Genomic DNA, 15,626 nt, shown 5'->3' with positions numbered 1-15,626 from the left:
AAAAAAAAAAAAAAAAAAAAAAAAAAAAAAAAAAAAAAAAAAAAGCTCATTTTTCCAGTGCCATTTACTAAACAGATCATTAATTTTCCAGGGAATTTTTGACAGGCAGTTTTGTTGAAGCTTCACTGGTTCTAGATACACAGATTTATTTCTGAGTTCGCATCATGCTGTGTTGCTTCGGCCATCTTTTCCTGTCGGAACCGTGCTGTTTTACTTACATGACTTGGTCCTATGTTTGGAGTCAGATCTGCTCCTTTTTCTAGAAGGGGTTTCACTCTATAACCCTGTCTGTCTGAGAACCCGCCCTATAGACGAGGATGGCCTCAGAGTCAGAGATCTGCCTGCTTTTGCCTCCAAGTTCTAGGGTTAAAGGCATGCGCTACCATGCCTGGCTGGAGGCAGCTTTGTTCTTGAACATAATTTCCATAGTTTCTTTGGTTTTTGGTGGTTTTTTTGTTTGTTTCTTATGAACTTTTGTAGTGTTTACTCTCTGTTAAGAATGTTATTGACATTTTGGTATGGATTAAATTTGATAAATTCAAATACATTGGATTTATGCACTGATTTGGATAGTGAAATTTTTAAAAAAAATTTAAAAATTCTTTTAATTGTATAAAAATACAATATTTCCCCATATTTCTTTAATTTCTTTCATCCATGTTTTATAGTTAGTGTAGAAATTTTTCACTTCTTGACACATTTTTTTAAACTGTAGTTATTATAAATGGGCTGCTCCCCTCTTTTTTTTTTCTTTCCCCCTTCTTTTGAGACAAGGGTCTCACAATGTTGCCAGGCTGGTCTTGAAACTGATGGCTCCAGTGGTCTTTCTGCCTCAGCCTCCTGAGTAGCTGGAACTACAAATGTTCTGTAAGTGTATTTTTTTTCTGGTTATTTTTCCTCCACTTGGATGCTTATTATCATCTAATTCTATTGTTCTCATCAGGGTTCACTCCTGTCCACCTGTGGCCTTGGGCAATGACGTTTCCCACTCCTATAGAACCAGACAAAATAGTGTCCACACATCCCACTTGTTCACCTCTCTGCTCGGCTTAAATCCTGGCAACCAGTATCCTTGGTGGATTCATGCAGATTGTGTCCTCGTGATGGTTTCTTAAGGATATATGTGTACATTTCCTGTGTCTTTTCATTGCTTGGTTTTATTCTTTTCCTTTGAACTGAATATTATGCCTTTGTCTGAATTCTTCACTTTATCCATTGGGAAACCAAAGAACATTCTTTACACTTTGTTGCATTTAATTCTTCAAAAGCTCTCATTCCACACACAATTCTAAGAATTCTCACACTGCGTTAAGGAATGTATACAGCGAGGATGTCATCAAATTATTCAGATTCATTTGTAAAATGAAGAAAAGTAGAGAGTTAATTGTTTATTTTCAAGAATTTCTTACTTAAAGACCAGCTTGAAATTTGCAGCTTTTTGGGTATAGGGCTGCAGATGCTCTTAGGTCTATATTGAAAAGGTAGTGATTTACCTGCAGTGTGAGTTTCCCGGAAGGACTGTTTTGCATCATTTCCTGGGGATTTTCTTATAGGATATTATACATCTTGAGACTCCTGAGAAAGTTCAAGAGACCTTGCAACTCTCTTTAAGTTAGAGACAAACTTTCTCCGAAAGCATTAACATACTGTCGTGATCCTTCTCATGGAGATTAAGAGTGCTTTAGTCCTTATTGATATCATTAAACATCCAGATATTTCTTATTTATTCTAAAAGAATAATTTTACTATAAAAAGGAAGAAAATTAATGTAAATTTTCTCATGCTAAAATATAAACTTGCTAGATTAACAAAGAAAATTGATGCATGAATTTCCAAAGCAGAGGTGCCAAAGAATGGAATTAGTCCAGTAAATCTATCAAGTTCTCAAGTCTGATGCCCTGGGAGGTGGAAGCTCAGACTTATTCGCTTGAAGGTTAAGTATTTCTGAGGACTGCACCGTTTAGTCTCAAGCATTTTCTAGTTACATCTTTGTCAAAATGGTCACTTTTGTCCTGTGTCTTTTTCCTGTCCGAACAGAATTTCTTTATGGGATAGCTGCACTTCACCTGGCATATCCAGCTGCTCCCTGGAGATTTAAGTTGTTTTGTGCACCACCAAACGCAACAGGGGACGCCTTTCTCTCACCTGCCAGAATCCCAAAGAGTGCTCCTGCTTTGAGTGGGGGTTATGAAGCAGATGTCGAAGCTAGCTTTAACGCAAGTGGTGTCTACGTGTCTGAGTCATCCCAAACCGTTTTCCACTGTTGCTTGGGGACTGAGCGAGGTACAAACTGCTCTGTGTTAGCAAGTAAAACCGAAGGGAAGACGCTGGCTTCAACGGTAAAGGCTTTAGTCTTTCGCCAGCTAGGTAAGTACTTTCATGTCCCAAGTCTACACTGTTGTGTTATGCCTGTATCCGTCAAAATGTTTTAATTATCCATAGCTTGTATGAATTAGCTATCTTATTATGTGATTAACATGCATTATAACTTTTATATAGTTTTAAAATTAGGATTCATAGTGTGACAAATAAACATGCTCTGCTCATTTTTATAGCTTGCAAAACTACCATTAAGGGAACTATTTACTTGTAAATGTGCTCTTTGGAGTCTAAATTTTCTTGGAAGCAAAAAAAAATGCACATTTGAAATAGATAAAATATCAAACTACTAACACCACTGTTGAAGTAGTGAAATTTCAAAATGTTTAAAATTATAATGAATTGTGCAGGCAAGGAATCTCCCCGAAACCATATGTTATGCTGAGTGAGTTTAATTGTTGTCTTAAGAATAATGTATACGGAAAGCAGCAAGCTTAGTTAGTTTTGTATATGAAAATTAAAACAGCAAAACTATTTTTAAGTCTTTTGAAGGGACAGAGAAGACTCAACTGGCTCAATTATATGAAAAGACCCCCAAATAGGGAAGAATAGGCATACCTAAGTAAGGACTCTTGTGTGGTGTTAGTTGGATTTTCCAGTTGATATTAATGACCCTTCAGTCCAGATAATTCTTTAGTCTGACCAGCCCTGGTCTCTACACAGTACTGAAAGAAATATCTTTATCTGTAACTGTAATATCTATCTCGAGCCTGTCATTGTGGCACATGAATGGCAAAGACAGGAGGACTGTGAGTTCCAGACCAGCCTGGGCTATGAAGTGAGACAGCAAACCAAACAAAAGAAATCTTTAGATATTGTCAGATGTTCCCCATCTACCTGGTTTAGCACTTTACAAAGGAAAAAGCATCCTAAGTTGAAATCAGTTTAAGAGTAAGAAAGGATTGGAGAGATGGCTCAGTGGTTAAGAGCACTTGTTGTTCTCACAGGGGACCTGGGTTCGGGGGCTCAGTGGTTAAGAGCACTTGCTGCGTTTGCAAAGGACCTGTTTTGGTTCTTAGCACTTACATCAGGAGACTCACAGCTACTTCTAACTCCAGTTCTAGGTGATATGAAGTTCTCTTCTGGCCTCTGTGGACATGCATGCCTTTGGTGCACTTAAAATCATGCAGGCACACACACACACACACACACACACACACACACACACACACACACACACTGAGAGAGAGAGAGAGAGATAAAATAAATCATTGCAAAAAGAATAATGATAAAACTTATTTATTTATTTATTTATTTTTTTTTGGTTTTTCGAGACAGGGTTTCTCTGTGGTTTTCTGGAACTGGAACTAGCTCTTGTAGTTCCTGTCCTGGAACTAGCTCTTGTAGACCAGGCCGGTCTCGAACTCACAGAGATCCGCCTGCCTCTGCCTCCCAAGTGCTGGGATTAAAGGCATGCGTCACCACCACCCAGCTTTAAAACTTATTTTTTTTGTAAAACTTGATTTTAAAAACAAATTAGTAGGAATAATTCCAATAGAGTTCATAAATGTTGAAGCTTTTTGATTGCTAAGGGAATAGCTTAGCTGATCCATTGATTATTAAGTATACTAAGATTGAACAAGATCTTAATAATGAGTCTTGAATGATAAAAAATGCCACTACATTCTTTATTTCTGAGGGGAAATCATTACCATACTATGTATTTCAACTTTATAAGTGGATAATAACTAGTTAACATTTAAGTGAACTAAAGTTTTTGTGACTAAAATTAGGAGAGTAAGTAGTGGCTTACAAGGATTTTAATTTGTTCTTTTTTCATATAGGTTTCTCCTTCACACAAGGTCCCCAAAAGCTAGAAATACTTCTTATAATAACTGTTAGTGTTGTCAGTTTTGCCTTGTTAGTCATATATTTTTTAAAAGATTTACTTTAACTTTTATTTACACACACGCACATGCGTGTGTGTGTGTGTGTGTGTGTGTGTGTGTGTGTGTGTGTGTGATGGCACATGTGTTTGGTTGCCTGTGGAGGCCAGAAGATGACCTTGGGTCCTGGGGCTCTGGAGTTACAAGTGGTTACAGGTTGTTGTCTTGATCTGTTGACCTAAGATAAATAAAAGTGAGTCTTGTCCTGCTTAAGTAGCTTGAGATTAAAAACAAGTTGAGAAATGGTAATTGAATTTAATTCTCTGATTTAAAACAGGTTGGAGCAAGGCGGGTAGGGGGAACACTGAGGTACTGAGCAGAGGGATTGAAGGCCCTGAATGGCTTAGGCCTACACACTCCAAACAGCCTGTTTTCCCCCCTCTCAGAGTGGGCAGTGGAAATAGTATCAGAACACTGTTAAATTCAGTTTAGTGCTTCTCGTTGACTGGGTTGTTGAGAGTGTTTTTCAGGTTTAATGCACTTTATTTTTATGTATGTATTTATTGATGGTTTTTCAAGACAGGGTTTCTCTGTAGGTTTTGAGTATGTCCTGGAATTAGCTCTTGTAGACCAGGCTGCCCTCGAACTCACAGAGATCCGCCTGCCTCTGCCTCAAGAGTTCTGGGATTAATGGCGTGTGCCACCACTGCCCAGCTTAATGCAGCTTATTTTTAATGCAGGTATAAACTGGGACATCGAGTGCTGGATGAAAGGGGACTTGACCTCATTCAGTTGCCACATGGAGCCGTTGCTTAAGAACCCCCTCAAGAATTATGACTATAAGGTCCATCTTTTATATGATCTGTGAGTACCGATGAGATGAATCTGGCTAGTCATCTGACCTGATTTGTTTAAAGCACAGAAGTAGGTTATGAACCCCTCCCATCCCTGCACTTTCTTTGCAGCTGTGCACATTATAAAAAGTTGTTTGTATGCTTTTACATCCATCTCCCCCATTAGGTTTTCCCTTTCTCTTCCTGTTTATTTAGGCATGGAGATGCTGCAGATGTGGATGGACATACAGTCTAAAAGAAATGTGAACATTGTCCTCTGTGTGAGCTGGCTAATGCGTTTATCATAGGAATTACCCTAATGTTCTTTCCAACACCTCCCTATCCACTTGCTGACTGAGAGAGGTTGTTCACTGTGTATAAACTGCATTGAAAACATCGCCAGCATGAATGGCTTAAAACAACTTGATGTTGTCTTTAGGAAGACTTTAAATGGATGGGCAGCAGTTGGAGGCCTATCAGAAGGACCAAGGTTTTATTGAGGGCCTGATATAATGAAAGAGATGAAGAGATGCCTACTTTCTAATGACCTGGTAAATTCACAAAGCCAGCAGAACTCAGATGCACCATGGCAGGAGGACTTGGGGTTTATAGGCTGCCGCCCTGAAGGAGACTCCTTCTGTGGTGGGTAGCTGGATTAAAGATGTGTCCAGGAGAATACCCAAATTGAAAGAGCTGACAATGCTTCAGTAATGACAGGGGACAAGGAAGAAAGTGAAGGCTCTAGTTTCCATTTTATATGGATTGATTAAACCATCATAAGAACACTAGATGTTTTTGTAAGCTCTCTATTTTAGAGTTTCTGTAAGGGTGCAAGGTGCCTAAGATAAAACAAACCTTTTACTTCCATCCTTAAAAAAATATCTATACAGCAAGAGCTGAAAGATAGAGAGAAGAGCCAAGAAAAGCTAACTTCTGGGCAGGGCACAGACACTGCAATCAGGAACTCACAGCACCTGTGGTTGCCTGCACTGGGCCTGCTCAAGACTGGCTCTGTCCATAATCATTCGTGGATGTGGGAGGGCTTCTTGGGGCTCTACTCAATGTATTAGTCACTTTTTTTATTTCTTTGACAAAACATCCTGACCAAAGCAACTCATAAAGAAATAGAGTTTAATTGGGCTTATGGTTTCAGAGGCTTAGAGTCCATGATGGGGGAGAGAAGGGCTGGCAGCATGAACAGCTGAGAGCTCACATCTCAAAGTGCAAAGCAGGCAATAGAGAGCACAGGGGGGATGGTGCAAGTCTTTTGACACCTCAAAGCTAACCGCTAGTGGCATACTTCCTCCTACTAAGCCACGCCTCCTAATCCTTCCCAAACAGTTCCACCAGCTGGAAGCCAAGTATTCAGAGATATGTGTCTATGGCAGCCATTCTCACTCAAACTACTACATCCCCTCTATGCTGAACTAAGAGCTACAGATAGATTCCGGGAGAGGAAGAGTCATTGTCTTTACTTATGGAGCCATTGGTGATCCTACCAGGTCCAAATCGACAGTTCAAAACCCATGACAGCCCTGGTTAAGCTCAATGGGTCACAACGCAAAATAAAAAGAGTTGACTATAGGAAAAGGATTTGTGGGAGGGATAGGGGTTGGCAGAAGGGAGTTAAGAAAGGGTAGAGTGAGAACAATCAGAATGTTTTACACACATGTATGGAAGTGTCAAGAGACTAATCATTGACTAAGTATTAAAAACTCAAAAGTATTATTCAGTGTTTCTCCCTAAAACCAATGACACAAGTTCTATTATAGTTTTTTTTAATTACTAATTTTCCATTTTTGCCTTCAGCCTCATTATGTGGCTCCAGTTACTGAAATTTGCAAACAGTCCTTTTTAGTAGCAGAGAGACAAATACTCGTTATCTGGTCCAGGTGTTTTGAAAGCATCTGCCTATGACTAAACACAGCTGTCCCATCTTTGGTTCAGAAGGCAGGTGGTAAAGGAACACCTGCTCTTAAAACACAGCAGGAGTTCCAGAGCTAAGAACCCAAAGTCCAGCAGCACGTACTGGTGATAAAAGGAAGAATGAGTGTTTGTGAGGCCTCTAGTCCATGCCATATTTACTTACTGGCTTTACCAAAACTGTGTACTTTGTTGAGTGGAATTAAAGTTGTGTTTACCCCCAGGACCATGTGAGCTATTAGGTACATTCAACCCTTCTGTGGTCTCAGTCAGGGGCTAAAATGATTGGTATGGCCATTCCTTTGACATGTATCATTCTGCTTGTATGACAAAAGGAGAATTATTTTTTAATGATTGAATAAAAAGTCCTAGACTTAAGAAATCTGCAGCTATAATTTAGGTAAGGTTTAGTTGATTTCTTTGAGTCATTCTGGCCAAAAGGGACCACTGATCTGACAATTAATTCTAAATCCAAGTTAGAACACACACTTAATCTACTGACTTGTAAGTATTTTATTAGCTCTTCCTATACATCTGATAGCAGGAAGCCTTTATACTGCTCCAACCCTTGGCAATTCATCTGTGAGCCACAGGCAATGGGCCTTCATTTCTGTTAGTTCAACATGCACAAATCATTAATGTGATGGTTTGAAAGAAAATGGCCCCCAAAGGAATGACACTGTTAGGAAGTGTGGCCTTAATGGAGAAAGTGTGTCACTATGGGGCGGGCTTTGAGGTCTCGTTTCTCAAGCTTCACTCAGTGTGACAGTCAGTTGACTTCTTGTCGCCTATAAGATGTAGGACTCTCAGCTCCAGCACCATGTCTGCCTGCATGCTGCCATGCTCCCCTTCATGGACATAAAGGACTGAACCTCGGAAACTGTAAGTGAACCACCCTCAATTAAATGTTTTCTTTATAAGAGTTGCCATGGTCACGGTGTCTCTTCACAGCAATAGAAACCCCAACTAAGACTATGAAGTATAATCCATCATCTACATATACTTAGGAAGATATATTACATGATCATCTCAATTGATGTAGGAAAGGCCTTTGACAAAGTTCAGCATCTCTTTATGGATGAAAGCCTTGAAGACATCAGGAACAAAAGGAAAGTACTTTAACATAAAGACCATATGAGACAGACCTGTAGTGCTCTCTCTCTCTCTCTCTCCTTCTCTCTCTCCCCCGCTTCTCTCTCTCCTTATATTATTTAAACATGTGTTTTTAGGTCATGAGTCTAGAAAAGGGATCATGAGAAGAGAGGAAGATATCTTAATGGAGGCATAAAACATAATGATGAAATACACATACTTGGGAAGCAAGAGTGGAGAACTAACCCAGGTAGAGAGAGAACCAGCTCTGGGGGCGAGAAGCACATAGGAACAGTAGAGAAGGAAATTACCGAGAACAAAGTGTGAGGAGACATATGTATGAAGAACCTGCAGTGAATCCCAGTTCTTAGTATTGTTACCTAAACAGTTAATTAAGAAGAAAAGAAAATCTCAAAAAGATGTAAAAATGAATGCCATGGGAACAACTATATGTAGAGTTATCTTCCTTTCCGCGGTAGGCGATCAGTTCGCCGCGACCTTGGACTCTGTACACATTACAAATGGAGAAAGCTATCGTTGGCAGTTGTCCCTCTACAGAAGTGCACCCAGTGACGCATGATTCCCTTCTGTGCTCTATTTAACGTGTCTGAAAATAACCAATGAGAGTCAGTGTGGCACGGTTGGTGCCTGCTCCTGCATGGCTAAGTTGAGCATATTCCTTTATCTTTAGTACATGCATAAGATACACTTTTAGAAATACTATGTCTTTACCTCCATCTTTGCCTTTATTGGTAACTAATAATTGCCATGAAAGAACACTGAAATAACAAATTTGACTGAGTGCTTGTCCCTAAAACAAACTGCCTCACCAGACACATGGGGAAACCATAGTTAGAGTCTAGTTAATTCTCTGTTTGGAGCAGGCTAGAGGGAGAACCAGCTAGCCAAATTTAGCAGATTTCAAAAACACTGTGTGTGCTGGTTCAATTTTTGACAACTTGACACAAATCTGGACATACTTGGAAGAGGGGCTCTCAACTGAGGAACTGCCTCTATCAGATTGACCTGTATACATGTCTGTAGAGCATTTTCTTGATTGCTGGTGTATGTAGGAAGGTCCAGCCCTCCGTGGACAGTGCCATCCTCGGCAGGTGGGCCTGGGTTGTGTAGAGATCAAGCCAATGAGCAGCTTTTCTCTGTGGTTTCTGCTTCAAGTTCCTGCGTTGCGCTCCCAAGGTGTCTTTCCCCCATGGTAAACAGGAACCCAGAAGCCGAATAAACTCTTTCTCCCTCAAGGTATTTTTAATCACAGCAATAGAAAAGCAGACTAGAGTCATGGGGAGAGTGATCATGGCTGTCAGTGGAAAGTACTTCCGAAGGACAGGTGGATAAATCCCTGGCCTCTTTCTAATTGTTAGGGCATTGAATCTTAATCTTGCTTGCTCAACCTCCATTGGAATTTGCTATTTGTGGGCATAATCTGCCAGGATTCCCAGACCTCCCGCTTGTGTTATATTTTATGTACGCTGTGTCCAGGGCCATCCTTCTGTGTATGTGTGTGTGTGGTGGGGCATTGGAAAATAGTCTACTCAGATCTGAAACTCTGTGAGTGATCTTTGCCCATGGCTAGGAAATTAATTTTGGCGTTGGGTCATAAAATGGAGGTTGCATTTATGGATGGGAAGCTCTTTGCTTTTTTTCACCAGTAGGGATGTTTACCTCTCAGATGCTTATGCCCAGAAAGGTAGTTTCTGCTTAAATGCTGTGGGGTTGGAAGCCAGAGAGAGTGTATCTTGTATTATATCTAGATACTGATTCCAGGCTGTTGATTTTGATTGAGTGTCATTCCCAGATCTTTGGCTTCTAGAACCAATTCTATTCTGAAGACTACTGCAACATCTCTGAATGCTTTGGCAATGTTCTTATGCACGATGCTTTATGCAGCATTATTTTATGGCCAAGTTCCTTATTCAGAAATGCTGGTACTTGCTTTAAGACAGTAGTTAAATGTATCTTTTTATTTTAAGGAAATCACCATTTTGTTCCATCAAAATTCACAAGCGAAATCGTTCAAAGGCTTCCATGTGTGAAAAAAAATGTGTTTTTTCCAGGAGCTAAAATTTGATGTTTAAAAAGGATTTAAAAACCTATAAATATGTCCTCAAATGGACAGCATTGTTTGAGCTCAGTTATTAATGTTTGTCTGAGAACCTGAAGGAGAGATACTCTAACAAATGTGATATGCTGGGACTGCTTTAGACATTTATTTTTGACCAGGGAGGAAGTTCTTCCTTTCCTTTGTAAGGTCCCTACTGTGAGCCTCATATTATGAGTGTGTGGAAATAGTGTTCATAACAGGATTTCCCTTGGTTATGTAAGGAGACTTTTCCTGGCAATACTATACACACTGCTATTCACTCCAGATAGGGAGCCCACGACAGACCAAAGTAAGAATACCATCAAAGTCCACCTTGGTTAACCAATGAGTTTTATTGAGGATACATACAGGAATATGGGTGGGGAGTTACTTACAGGAAAAAAAATGACAAAAAACAGACGCACCACCAAAGCCCACCCCAGTATGTGTGACAGCGCAGCAAAGTCAGGGACTTGGAAAACACTGCACACTTGCAGGCGGCTCAACAGGTTGTTTCCAGTGACTCAGTTGATCTAAACCCCTTCCAGTCATCAGTCTGGCTGATTTCTCTTTCTTACTGTTTACTCTGGGAAGGAGGGGTGGACCTAGTAAATCTGGTTAGTTTCAGGGACTTCCTGAAGCTATTTGAGTTGTCTACCTTCTGGCTTAAGGAACTTCTCTGCAGGATGTTTCCATCTGGTAGGAAAGCCCTACAGAATACCTTTCATTGTGGAGCTGACAGGGTGTTGTAAAAACATAAAACGCTGCAGCCAAGTTTGGAATTGTGGACATGTAATAAAAAGAGGCACACATGAACTAAGAGGGAGTGGAGAGCATTTGCGAATGCCCGCGGCACAGACGGCAGAGCTGGAAGACTGAAGGTTTGAGTGTGGTTGAGCTAGGAAGCCAGTGAACACAGGAGCAGTGTCCAGGTCATGTCAAGAAGAGTTGCCTGCCAAGTCACGCTGGGAAGTGACTTTGGACCTTCCTGGCTACTAAAGGCAGCTTCACTTTTTCCACTCCCAGGTTTTCGATCAACATTTGGTGATTTCAAAATCCACACACACACGAGCTTCAGAGCCTTGAACGGCTTCACTGTTCTTCCTGACCCCGCCTACTGTACCTGTTGTCACATGCATTCTCCAGACTTTGTCAACACTTATAAACCTGCTTTTCCTAGAAACTCAATACGAAGAATTCCACACCTTGACCAGCTTTCCTCTCAGCCATGCTAGTCCTGTCCCTCTGTAGCTTCAGGAATGATGCCTCATGAGTCTTGGCGTCTCTCTCTTGAGGTACTTGGTCTCATTCTTTGTGACCTCCCTTCTTTGTCTCCTTTATGAAAGATACCCATGTCTTTTCCTGAGTTTTCCCTGGCAGGTCGCTTCACTGTGTTTGTGTCCAATATTGACGTAAGTCGGTCTTCATTATCTCCCTTTCTACCGAGAAGTGACCCCAGATTACCCAAAGGACTGGTGGGGAGGCTTTGGATGTTGCTTCACCCAGGAGAAGCAGACAAGATTTTTCAAGGAAAGTTACCCAGAGTCACTAGGCTTTTGCTACCTCACTGACCCTACCACAGTTTTCAGATTTATTCAGAAAGCAGATAAGCCCCTCTCACTTCTGTTTTTCCTCAGATGCCATTTCTTGACTTTAACTTATTTCTGGAGAGACTAGATATTACATAATTCCCATGTCCTAGTAGTTAGACAGATTTTTATTAGCTGGTAGGAGAATGAGGATGGATCTGTCCCTCATGGACTTTGGGCGCTACCTCCTATTCTTCTGGTAATGTAAGAAAGGAAGACCCCCCCCCTTAGCATTTAAATTCTTTATTGAAAAGTGAAAGTATCTAGGCTCAATGGAGGCCCACTAAGACAAAACTTTTTTTGTCAGAAGAACAGAATCGAAATTCTACCTCTTGGCCTGGGGTGGGGGGTGACCTGACCTTCTAAATGGCCTTCTTCAAAGAGTTACTATAGTTGTCCTGTCAATCACTGGACCAGTAACCTACTCTTCACTCACTCAGACCTTGTCAGAAACCTGTTTCCCCAACAGACTTGTGAGGTGAGGGGCGGACTAATTAATTAGCCTCTTAGTGAGATAGTCTGTCTTACCCAGAAGCCCCTTCACTGCTCAGTGATTTATGGAGCTGCTGCCTGTTCACTTTTCTGAGTTACTCAGAAAATCATAACTTCTTGTTTTCTTTCCAGTTTGGGTGCTGGCCAAACCCTAAGCATTGCTCTCCCTGGCATTCTGGGTTTTCTGTTTTTCTCCATCTTCCACCACGCAGCTGCTCGTCGACATCCAAATGGTTGCCCCCCTCTCTTCCTCTTTTTTATCTCACCCCTCCAGGTAGCTGCTGAGGTGTGCAGCCTTCCTGCCCTGGTGCTTTTCTCTCAAATTCCACCAAAATTACCCTTGACCTTCCTTCTGAGTCTCCCTTGGATTTTTTTTTTTTTAATTAACAGGCTCAGAACCTAGAGGGAAACCTCAGTTTCCCTGGAAACACTGGTTCCTTTTGTTTAATGGCTCTTTCTTTCTTTTTTTTTTTTTTTTGTTATCTCTTTTCTTACAAAAGCAAAACTTGAGAACCTTCACCACGTCTAAGGGGCGTTGGCCAGGGAGGGTGGTCCCTTCGGTCATAGCTGTTGCTCCCATTGATAATGCAGATGCAGAGGGCCAGCAAGCAAACTGCTTCCTAAGGCGAGGAAATATTTAGAAAATCAAGCATGAGCTGGTGAGAAGCTAGCTGATCTCATACTTGGGAAGAGCTTGGGGTAGTTCAAATCTATCTTTACATTAATTTATTTGTGTTTATGTGTATACACATGTGTGGGTATGTGTGGGTGCGTGTGTCACGGCACGGCCATGGCCAGAGAACTTGCAGGGGTCAATTTTCTTTTTCATGGGTCCCAGAAATCAAACTCAGGCCATCAGGTTGATGACAGGTGCCATCTATTAGGGTCAGGGTGAGGGTTTTTTTTTTGTTTGTTTGTTTGTTTGTTTGTTTTCCGACTTGGAGATGTTGACGAACAGCGAGTATTTACTGAGGGTTCTTTGACTAGCTTCATCTTTCAAATGATATAGCCAACTGTCTACCAGACTTGGACATATGCACGTTTTTGTTTTGAGTTATGGGGCATTGTTGTCATTCCCGGGGTGTCCCCAGCTGAGAAAGCAACACCAGAGGGTTGGTAGAGGGCGCAGAGATGAACCACTCAGGAGATGACTTCAGGGAACATCGTCTACTTTATTGCACGGGGGCGGCCACTTACATAGTAGAATCAAAGCAGGCTCTAAATTGCCCGAGCTGTCTATGGTGGGAGAAGTTTCCAGAATGCAGCACAGGGCTGAAGAACTTGGGCAATGACTGGCGATATTGCTGAATTGAGGCGACAGAGAGAGGGATGCAGAGGATGTGAGGGGACTCATATCCATGGCTAAAGTGCTTGAACCCAGGACATGGTCAGTGTGGACTCCTGAGCTGGATTATCCTCATGATGCCGGATATGAAGAACTTGGAGAAGAGAAAATTGATTGCCAAAGGCTGTAATCTAGATAATTAATGGAATATATATGCATATATATGTACATATTATATATAATTTTTTGTTGTTATTTAGACAGGGTTTCTCTGTGTAGAACTGTCTGTACTAGAACTTGCTCCACAGACCAGGGTAGCCTCAAACTCACAGAGATCCGCCTGCCTCTGCCTCCAAAGTGCTGGGACTAAAGGTGTGCACCACTACCGCCCTGGTTGGGGTGCCATTTTTTTCAGCTCATGGTATGAAACTTCAAATAGTCAATTTGCAAAGCTAATGTGGGTGAAGTTCCTTTTCAAGAGCTTTAAACTGGGGTTGGCTGTCATCTTTCCTAAATTAAGACCTCAGGTGCCACACTTTCGTGGTATTTCATACCAGTTTAGCATAGACCTGGCTTAGAGAATGCTAGTAATTTTATAGAGAAATTTCCTGAGAAGAAAAAATAACTGTACCATTGGTCAGAGGATCGAATGCACCTTCTATGAACCATGTCTGGCTGTTAGCAACAAATTTTGAGTTCTAAATACTTATGTCTCTACCTAGAAAATTTTGCACATGGTAAGTCTTGTAAATAAGCCAGATTTAAAATCAATCTGACAGATGTTTTTGCATCATTATTCATTTTCAAGTAAAGCTTGTTCATATATCTAAGAATTAAACAGATTGTAGCAACCTGTGTGCGCGCGCATGCTTGTGTGTGTGTGTGTGTGTGTGTGTGTGTGTATGTGTGAGGGGTCAGAGTGCAGCAGTCCTCACATTCCACCTTGTTTTGGGGCAGGGTGTCCTGTTCGTTGCTGACAAACCAGGCTAGCTAGTCTGAGAGCTTCTAGGGAGTCTCCTGCTTCTGCTTCCATTTTGCCCTCAGAGTACTGCTCACAATCACATCCAGCTTTTAAGTGGGTTGAGTTCCAAATATGGTCCCTATGATTGTGTAGCAAACACTTTACCCATCTCCTCAGTCCCCGCCCTCCTCCTCTTCTTCACGCTGTGCTTAATTCTTAGATGTAGGAATAAACTTTACTTGAAAGCAAATAAGAACTAAAGAAACAACACGTTACATATTTGAGTCTACTTTCTCGTTGCCCTATGAGAAATTCTGCAGCTCTTACTGAACATTGTCCTTCTATGTGAGGGATGACTTGTTTTGCACAATTTGGCATTGCTGAATGTTGGCTTGCTGCAAGGTGAACTTACTGTGGTTAGCGTGTGGAGGACCAGTCCCGCAACATGGGTCAAGTTGGTTGACAGCATTGTTCTGCTCTTAATCCTGAATCATTTTGTCTACTTGCTACATTCATTATTAGAGAATGGTTAAATTTTCCACCAGTAACTATTACTAAGCCTATTTTTGCCTGTTATTAGATAAATACTTATTATGTACTTTTAGTGACCCCTCTTCACAATTTTTTTTGTTATGAATGATCCTCTTTACCATGGTAAATAATTATTGCCCTGAATTCAACTTTCTTGACGTCAGTGTAGCCATTCAGCTTTATTTTGATTTGTCTTGGAATAGCATATCTTTTTCTAATGCTCTCTGTTAGTAAGATTTCTTATGAGAGGTTTGTAATTGGGTCTTTTTTTTTCTTCCCACTTTGCTACTGACTGCCTTCTAAGGGAAGCCTATTTGCATTTAATGACACTAACTCTATTCCCAAGCCTCTGTTTATTTTCTCATCTCATTATTTCTTGTCCTTTTCTTTTCTCCATTTTCTTTCTCAAAGACAGGGTTTCTCCGTGTAGCTCTGATTTGCCTGAACTTGCTCTGTAGACCAGGCTGACCTCAGACTCAGATCTGTCAGCCTCCAAGTGCTGGGGTTAGAGGTGTGTGCTACCTCTGCCTGGCTACTTTCCTCCATTCTTGTAGGTTATATATACAAACATACATGTGTGTGTGTTTGTGTGTATACATATATAAAAAACCTAATAT

At 41.0% G+C, this 15,626-nt stretch overlaps 1 protein-coding gene across 3 annotated transcripts in view; it reads left to right on the top strand.

Annotated features, from left to right (window-relative positions):
• Lepr (leptin receptor) overlaps nucleotides 1-15,626 on the top strand; it is an 84,215-nt gene that overhangs the window by 22,778 nt on the left and 45,811 nt on the right. For all 3 annotated transcript variants that reach the window (XM_050136268.1, XM_050136267.1, XM_050136266.1), the window contains exons 3-4: nucleotides 2,038-2,367; nucleotides 4,946-5,069. In XM_050136268.1, the coding sequence (XP_049992225.1) occupies nucleotides 2,038-2,367; nucleotides 4,946-5,069 (454 nt within the window). The remainder of the gene's footprint in view (nucleotides 1-2,037; nucleotides 2,368-4,945; nucleotides 5,070-15,626) is intronic.

The sequence above is a fragment of the Alexandromys fortis genome, unplaced genomic scaffold (assembly GCF_014885135.2).
Source record: "Alexandromys fortis isolate MF-2015 unplaced genomic scaffold, M_Fortis_MF-2015_v1.1 scaffold_13, whole genome shotgun sequence".
Classification (NCBI taxonomy): Eukaryota; Metazoa; Chordata; class Mammalia; order Rodentia; family Cricetidae; genus Alexandromys; species Alexandromys fortis.
The sequence above is the reverse complement of the archived record's forward strand: the minus strand, read 5'-3'. Positions and strand labels throughout refer to the sequence as shown.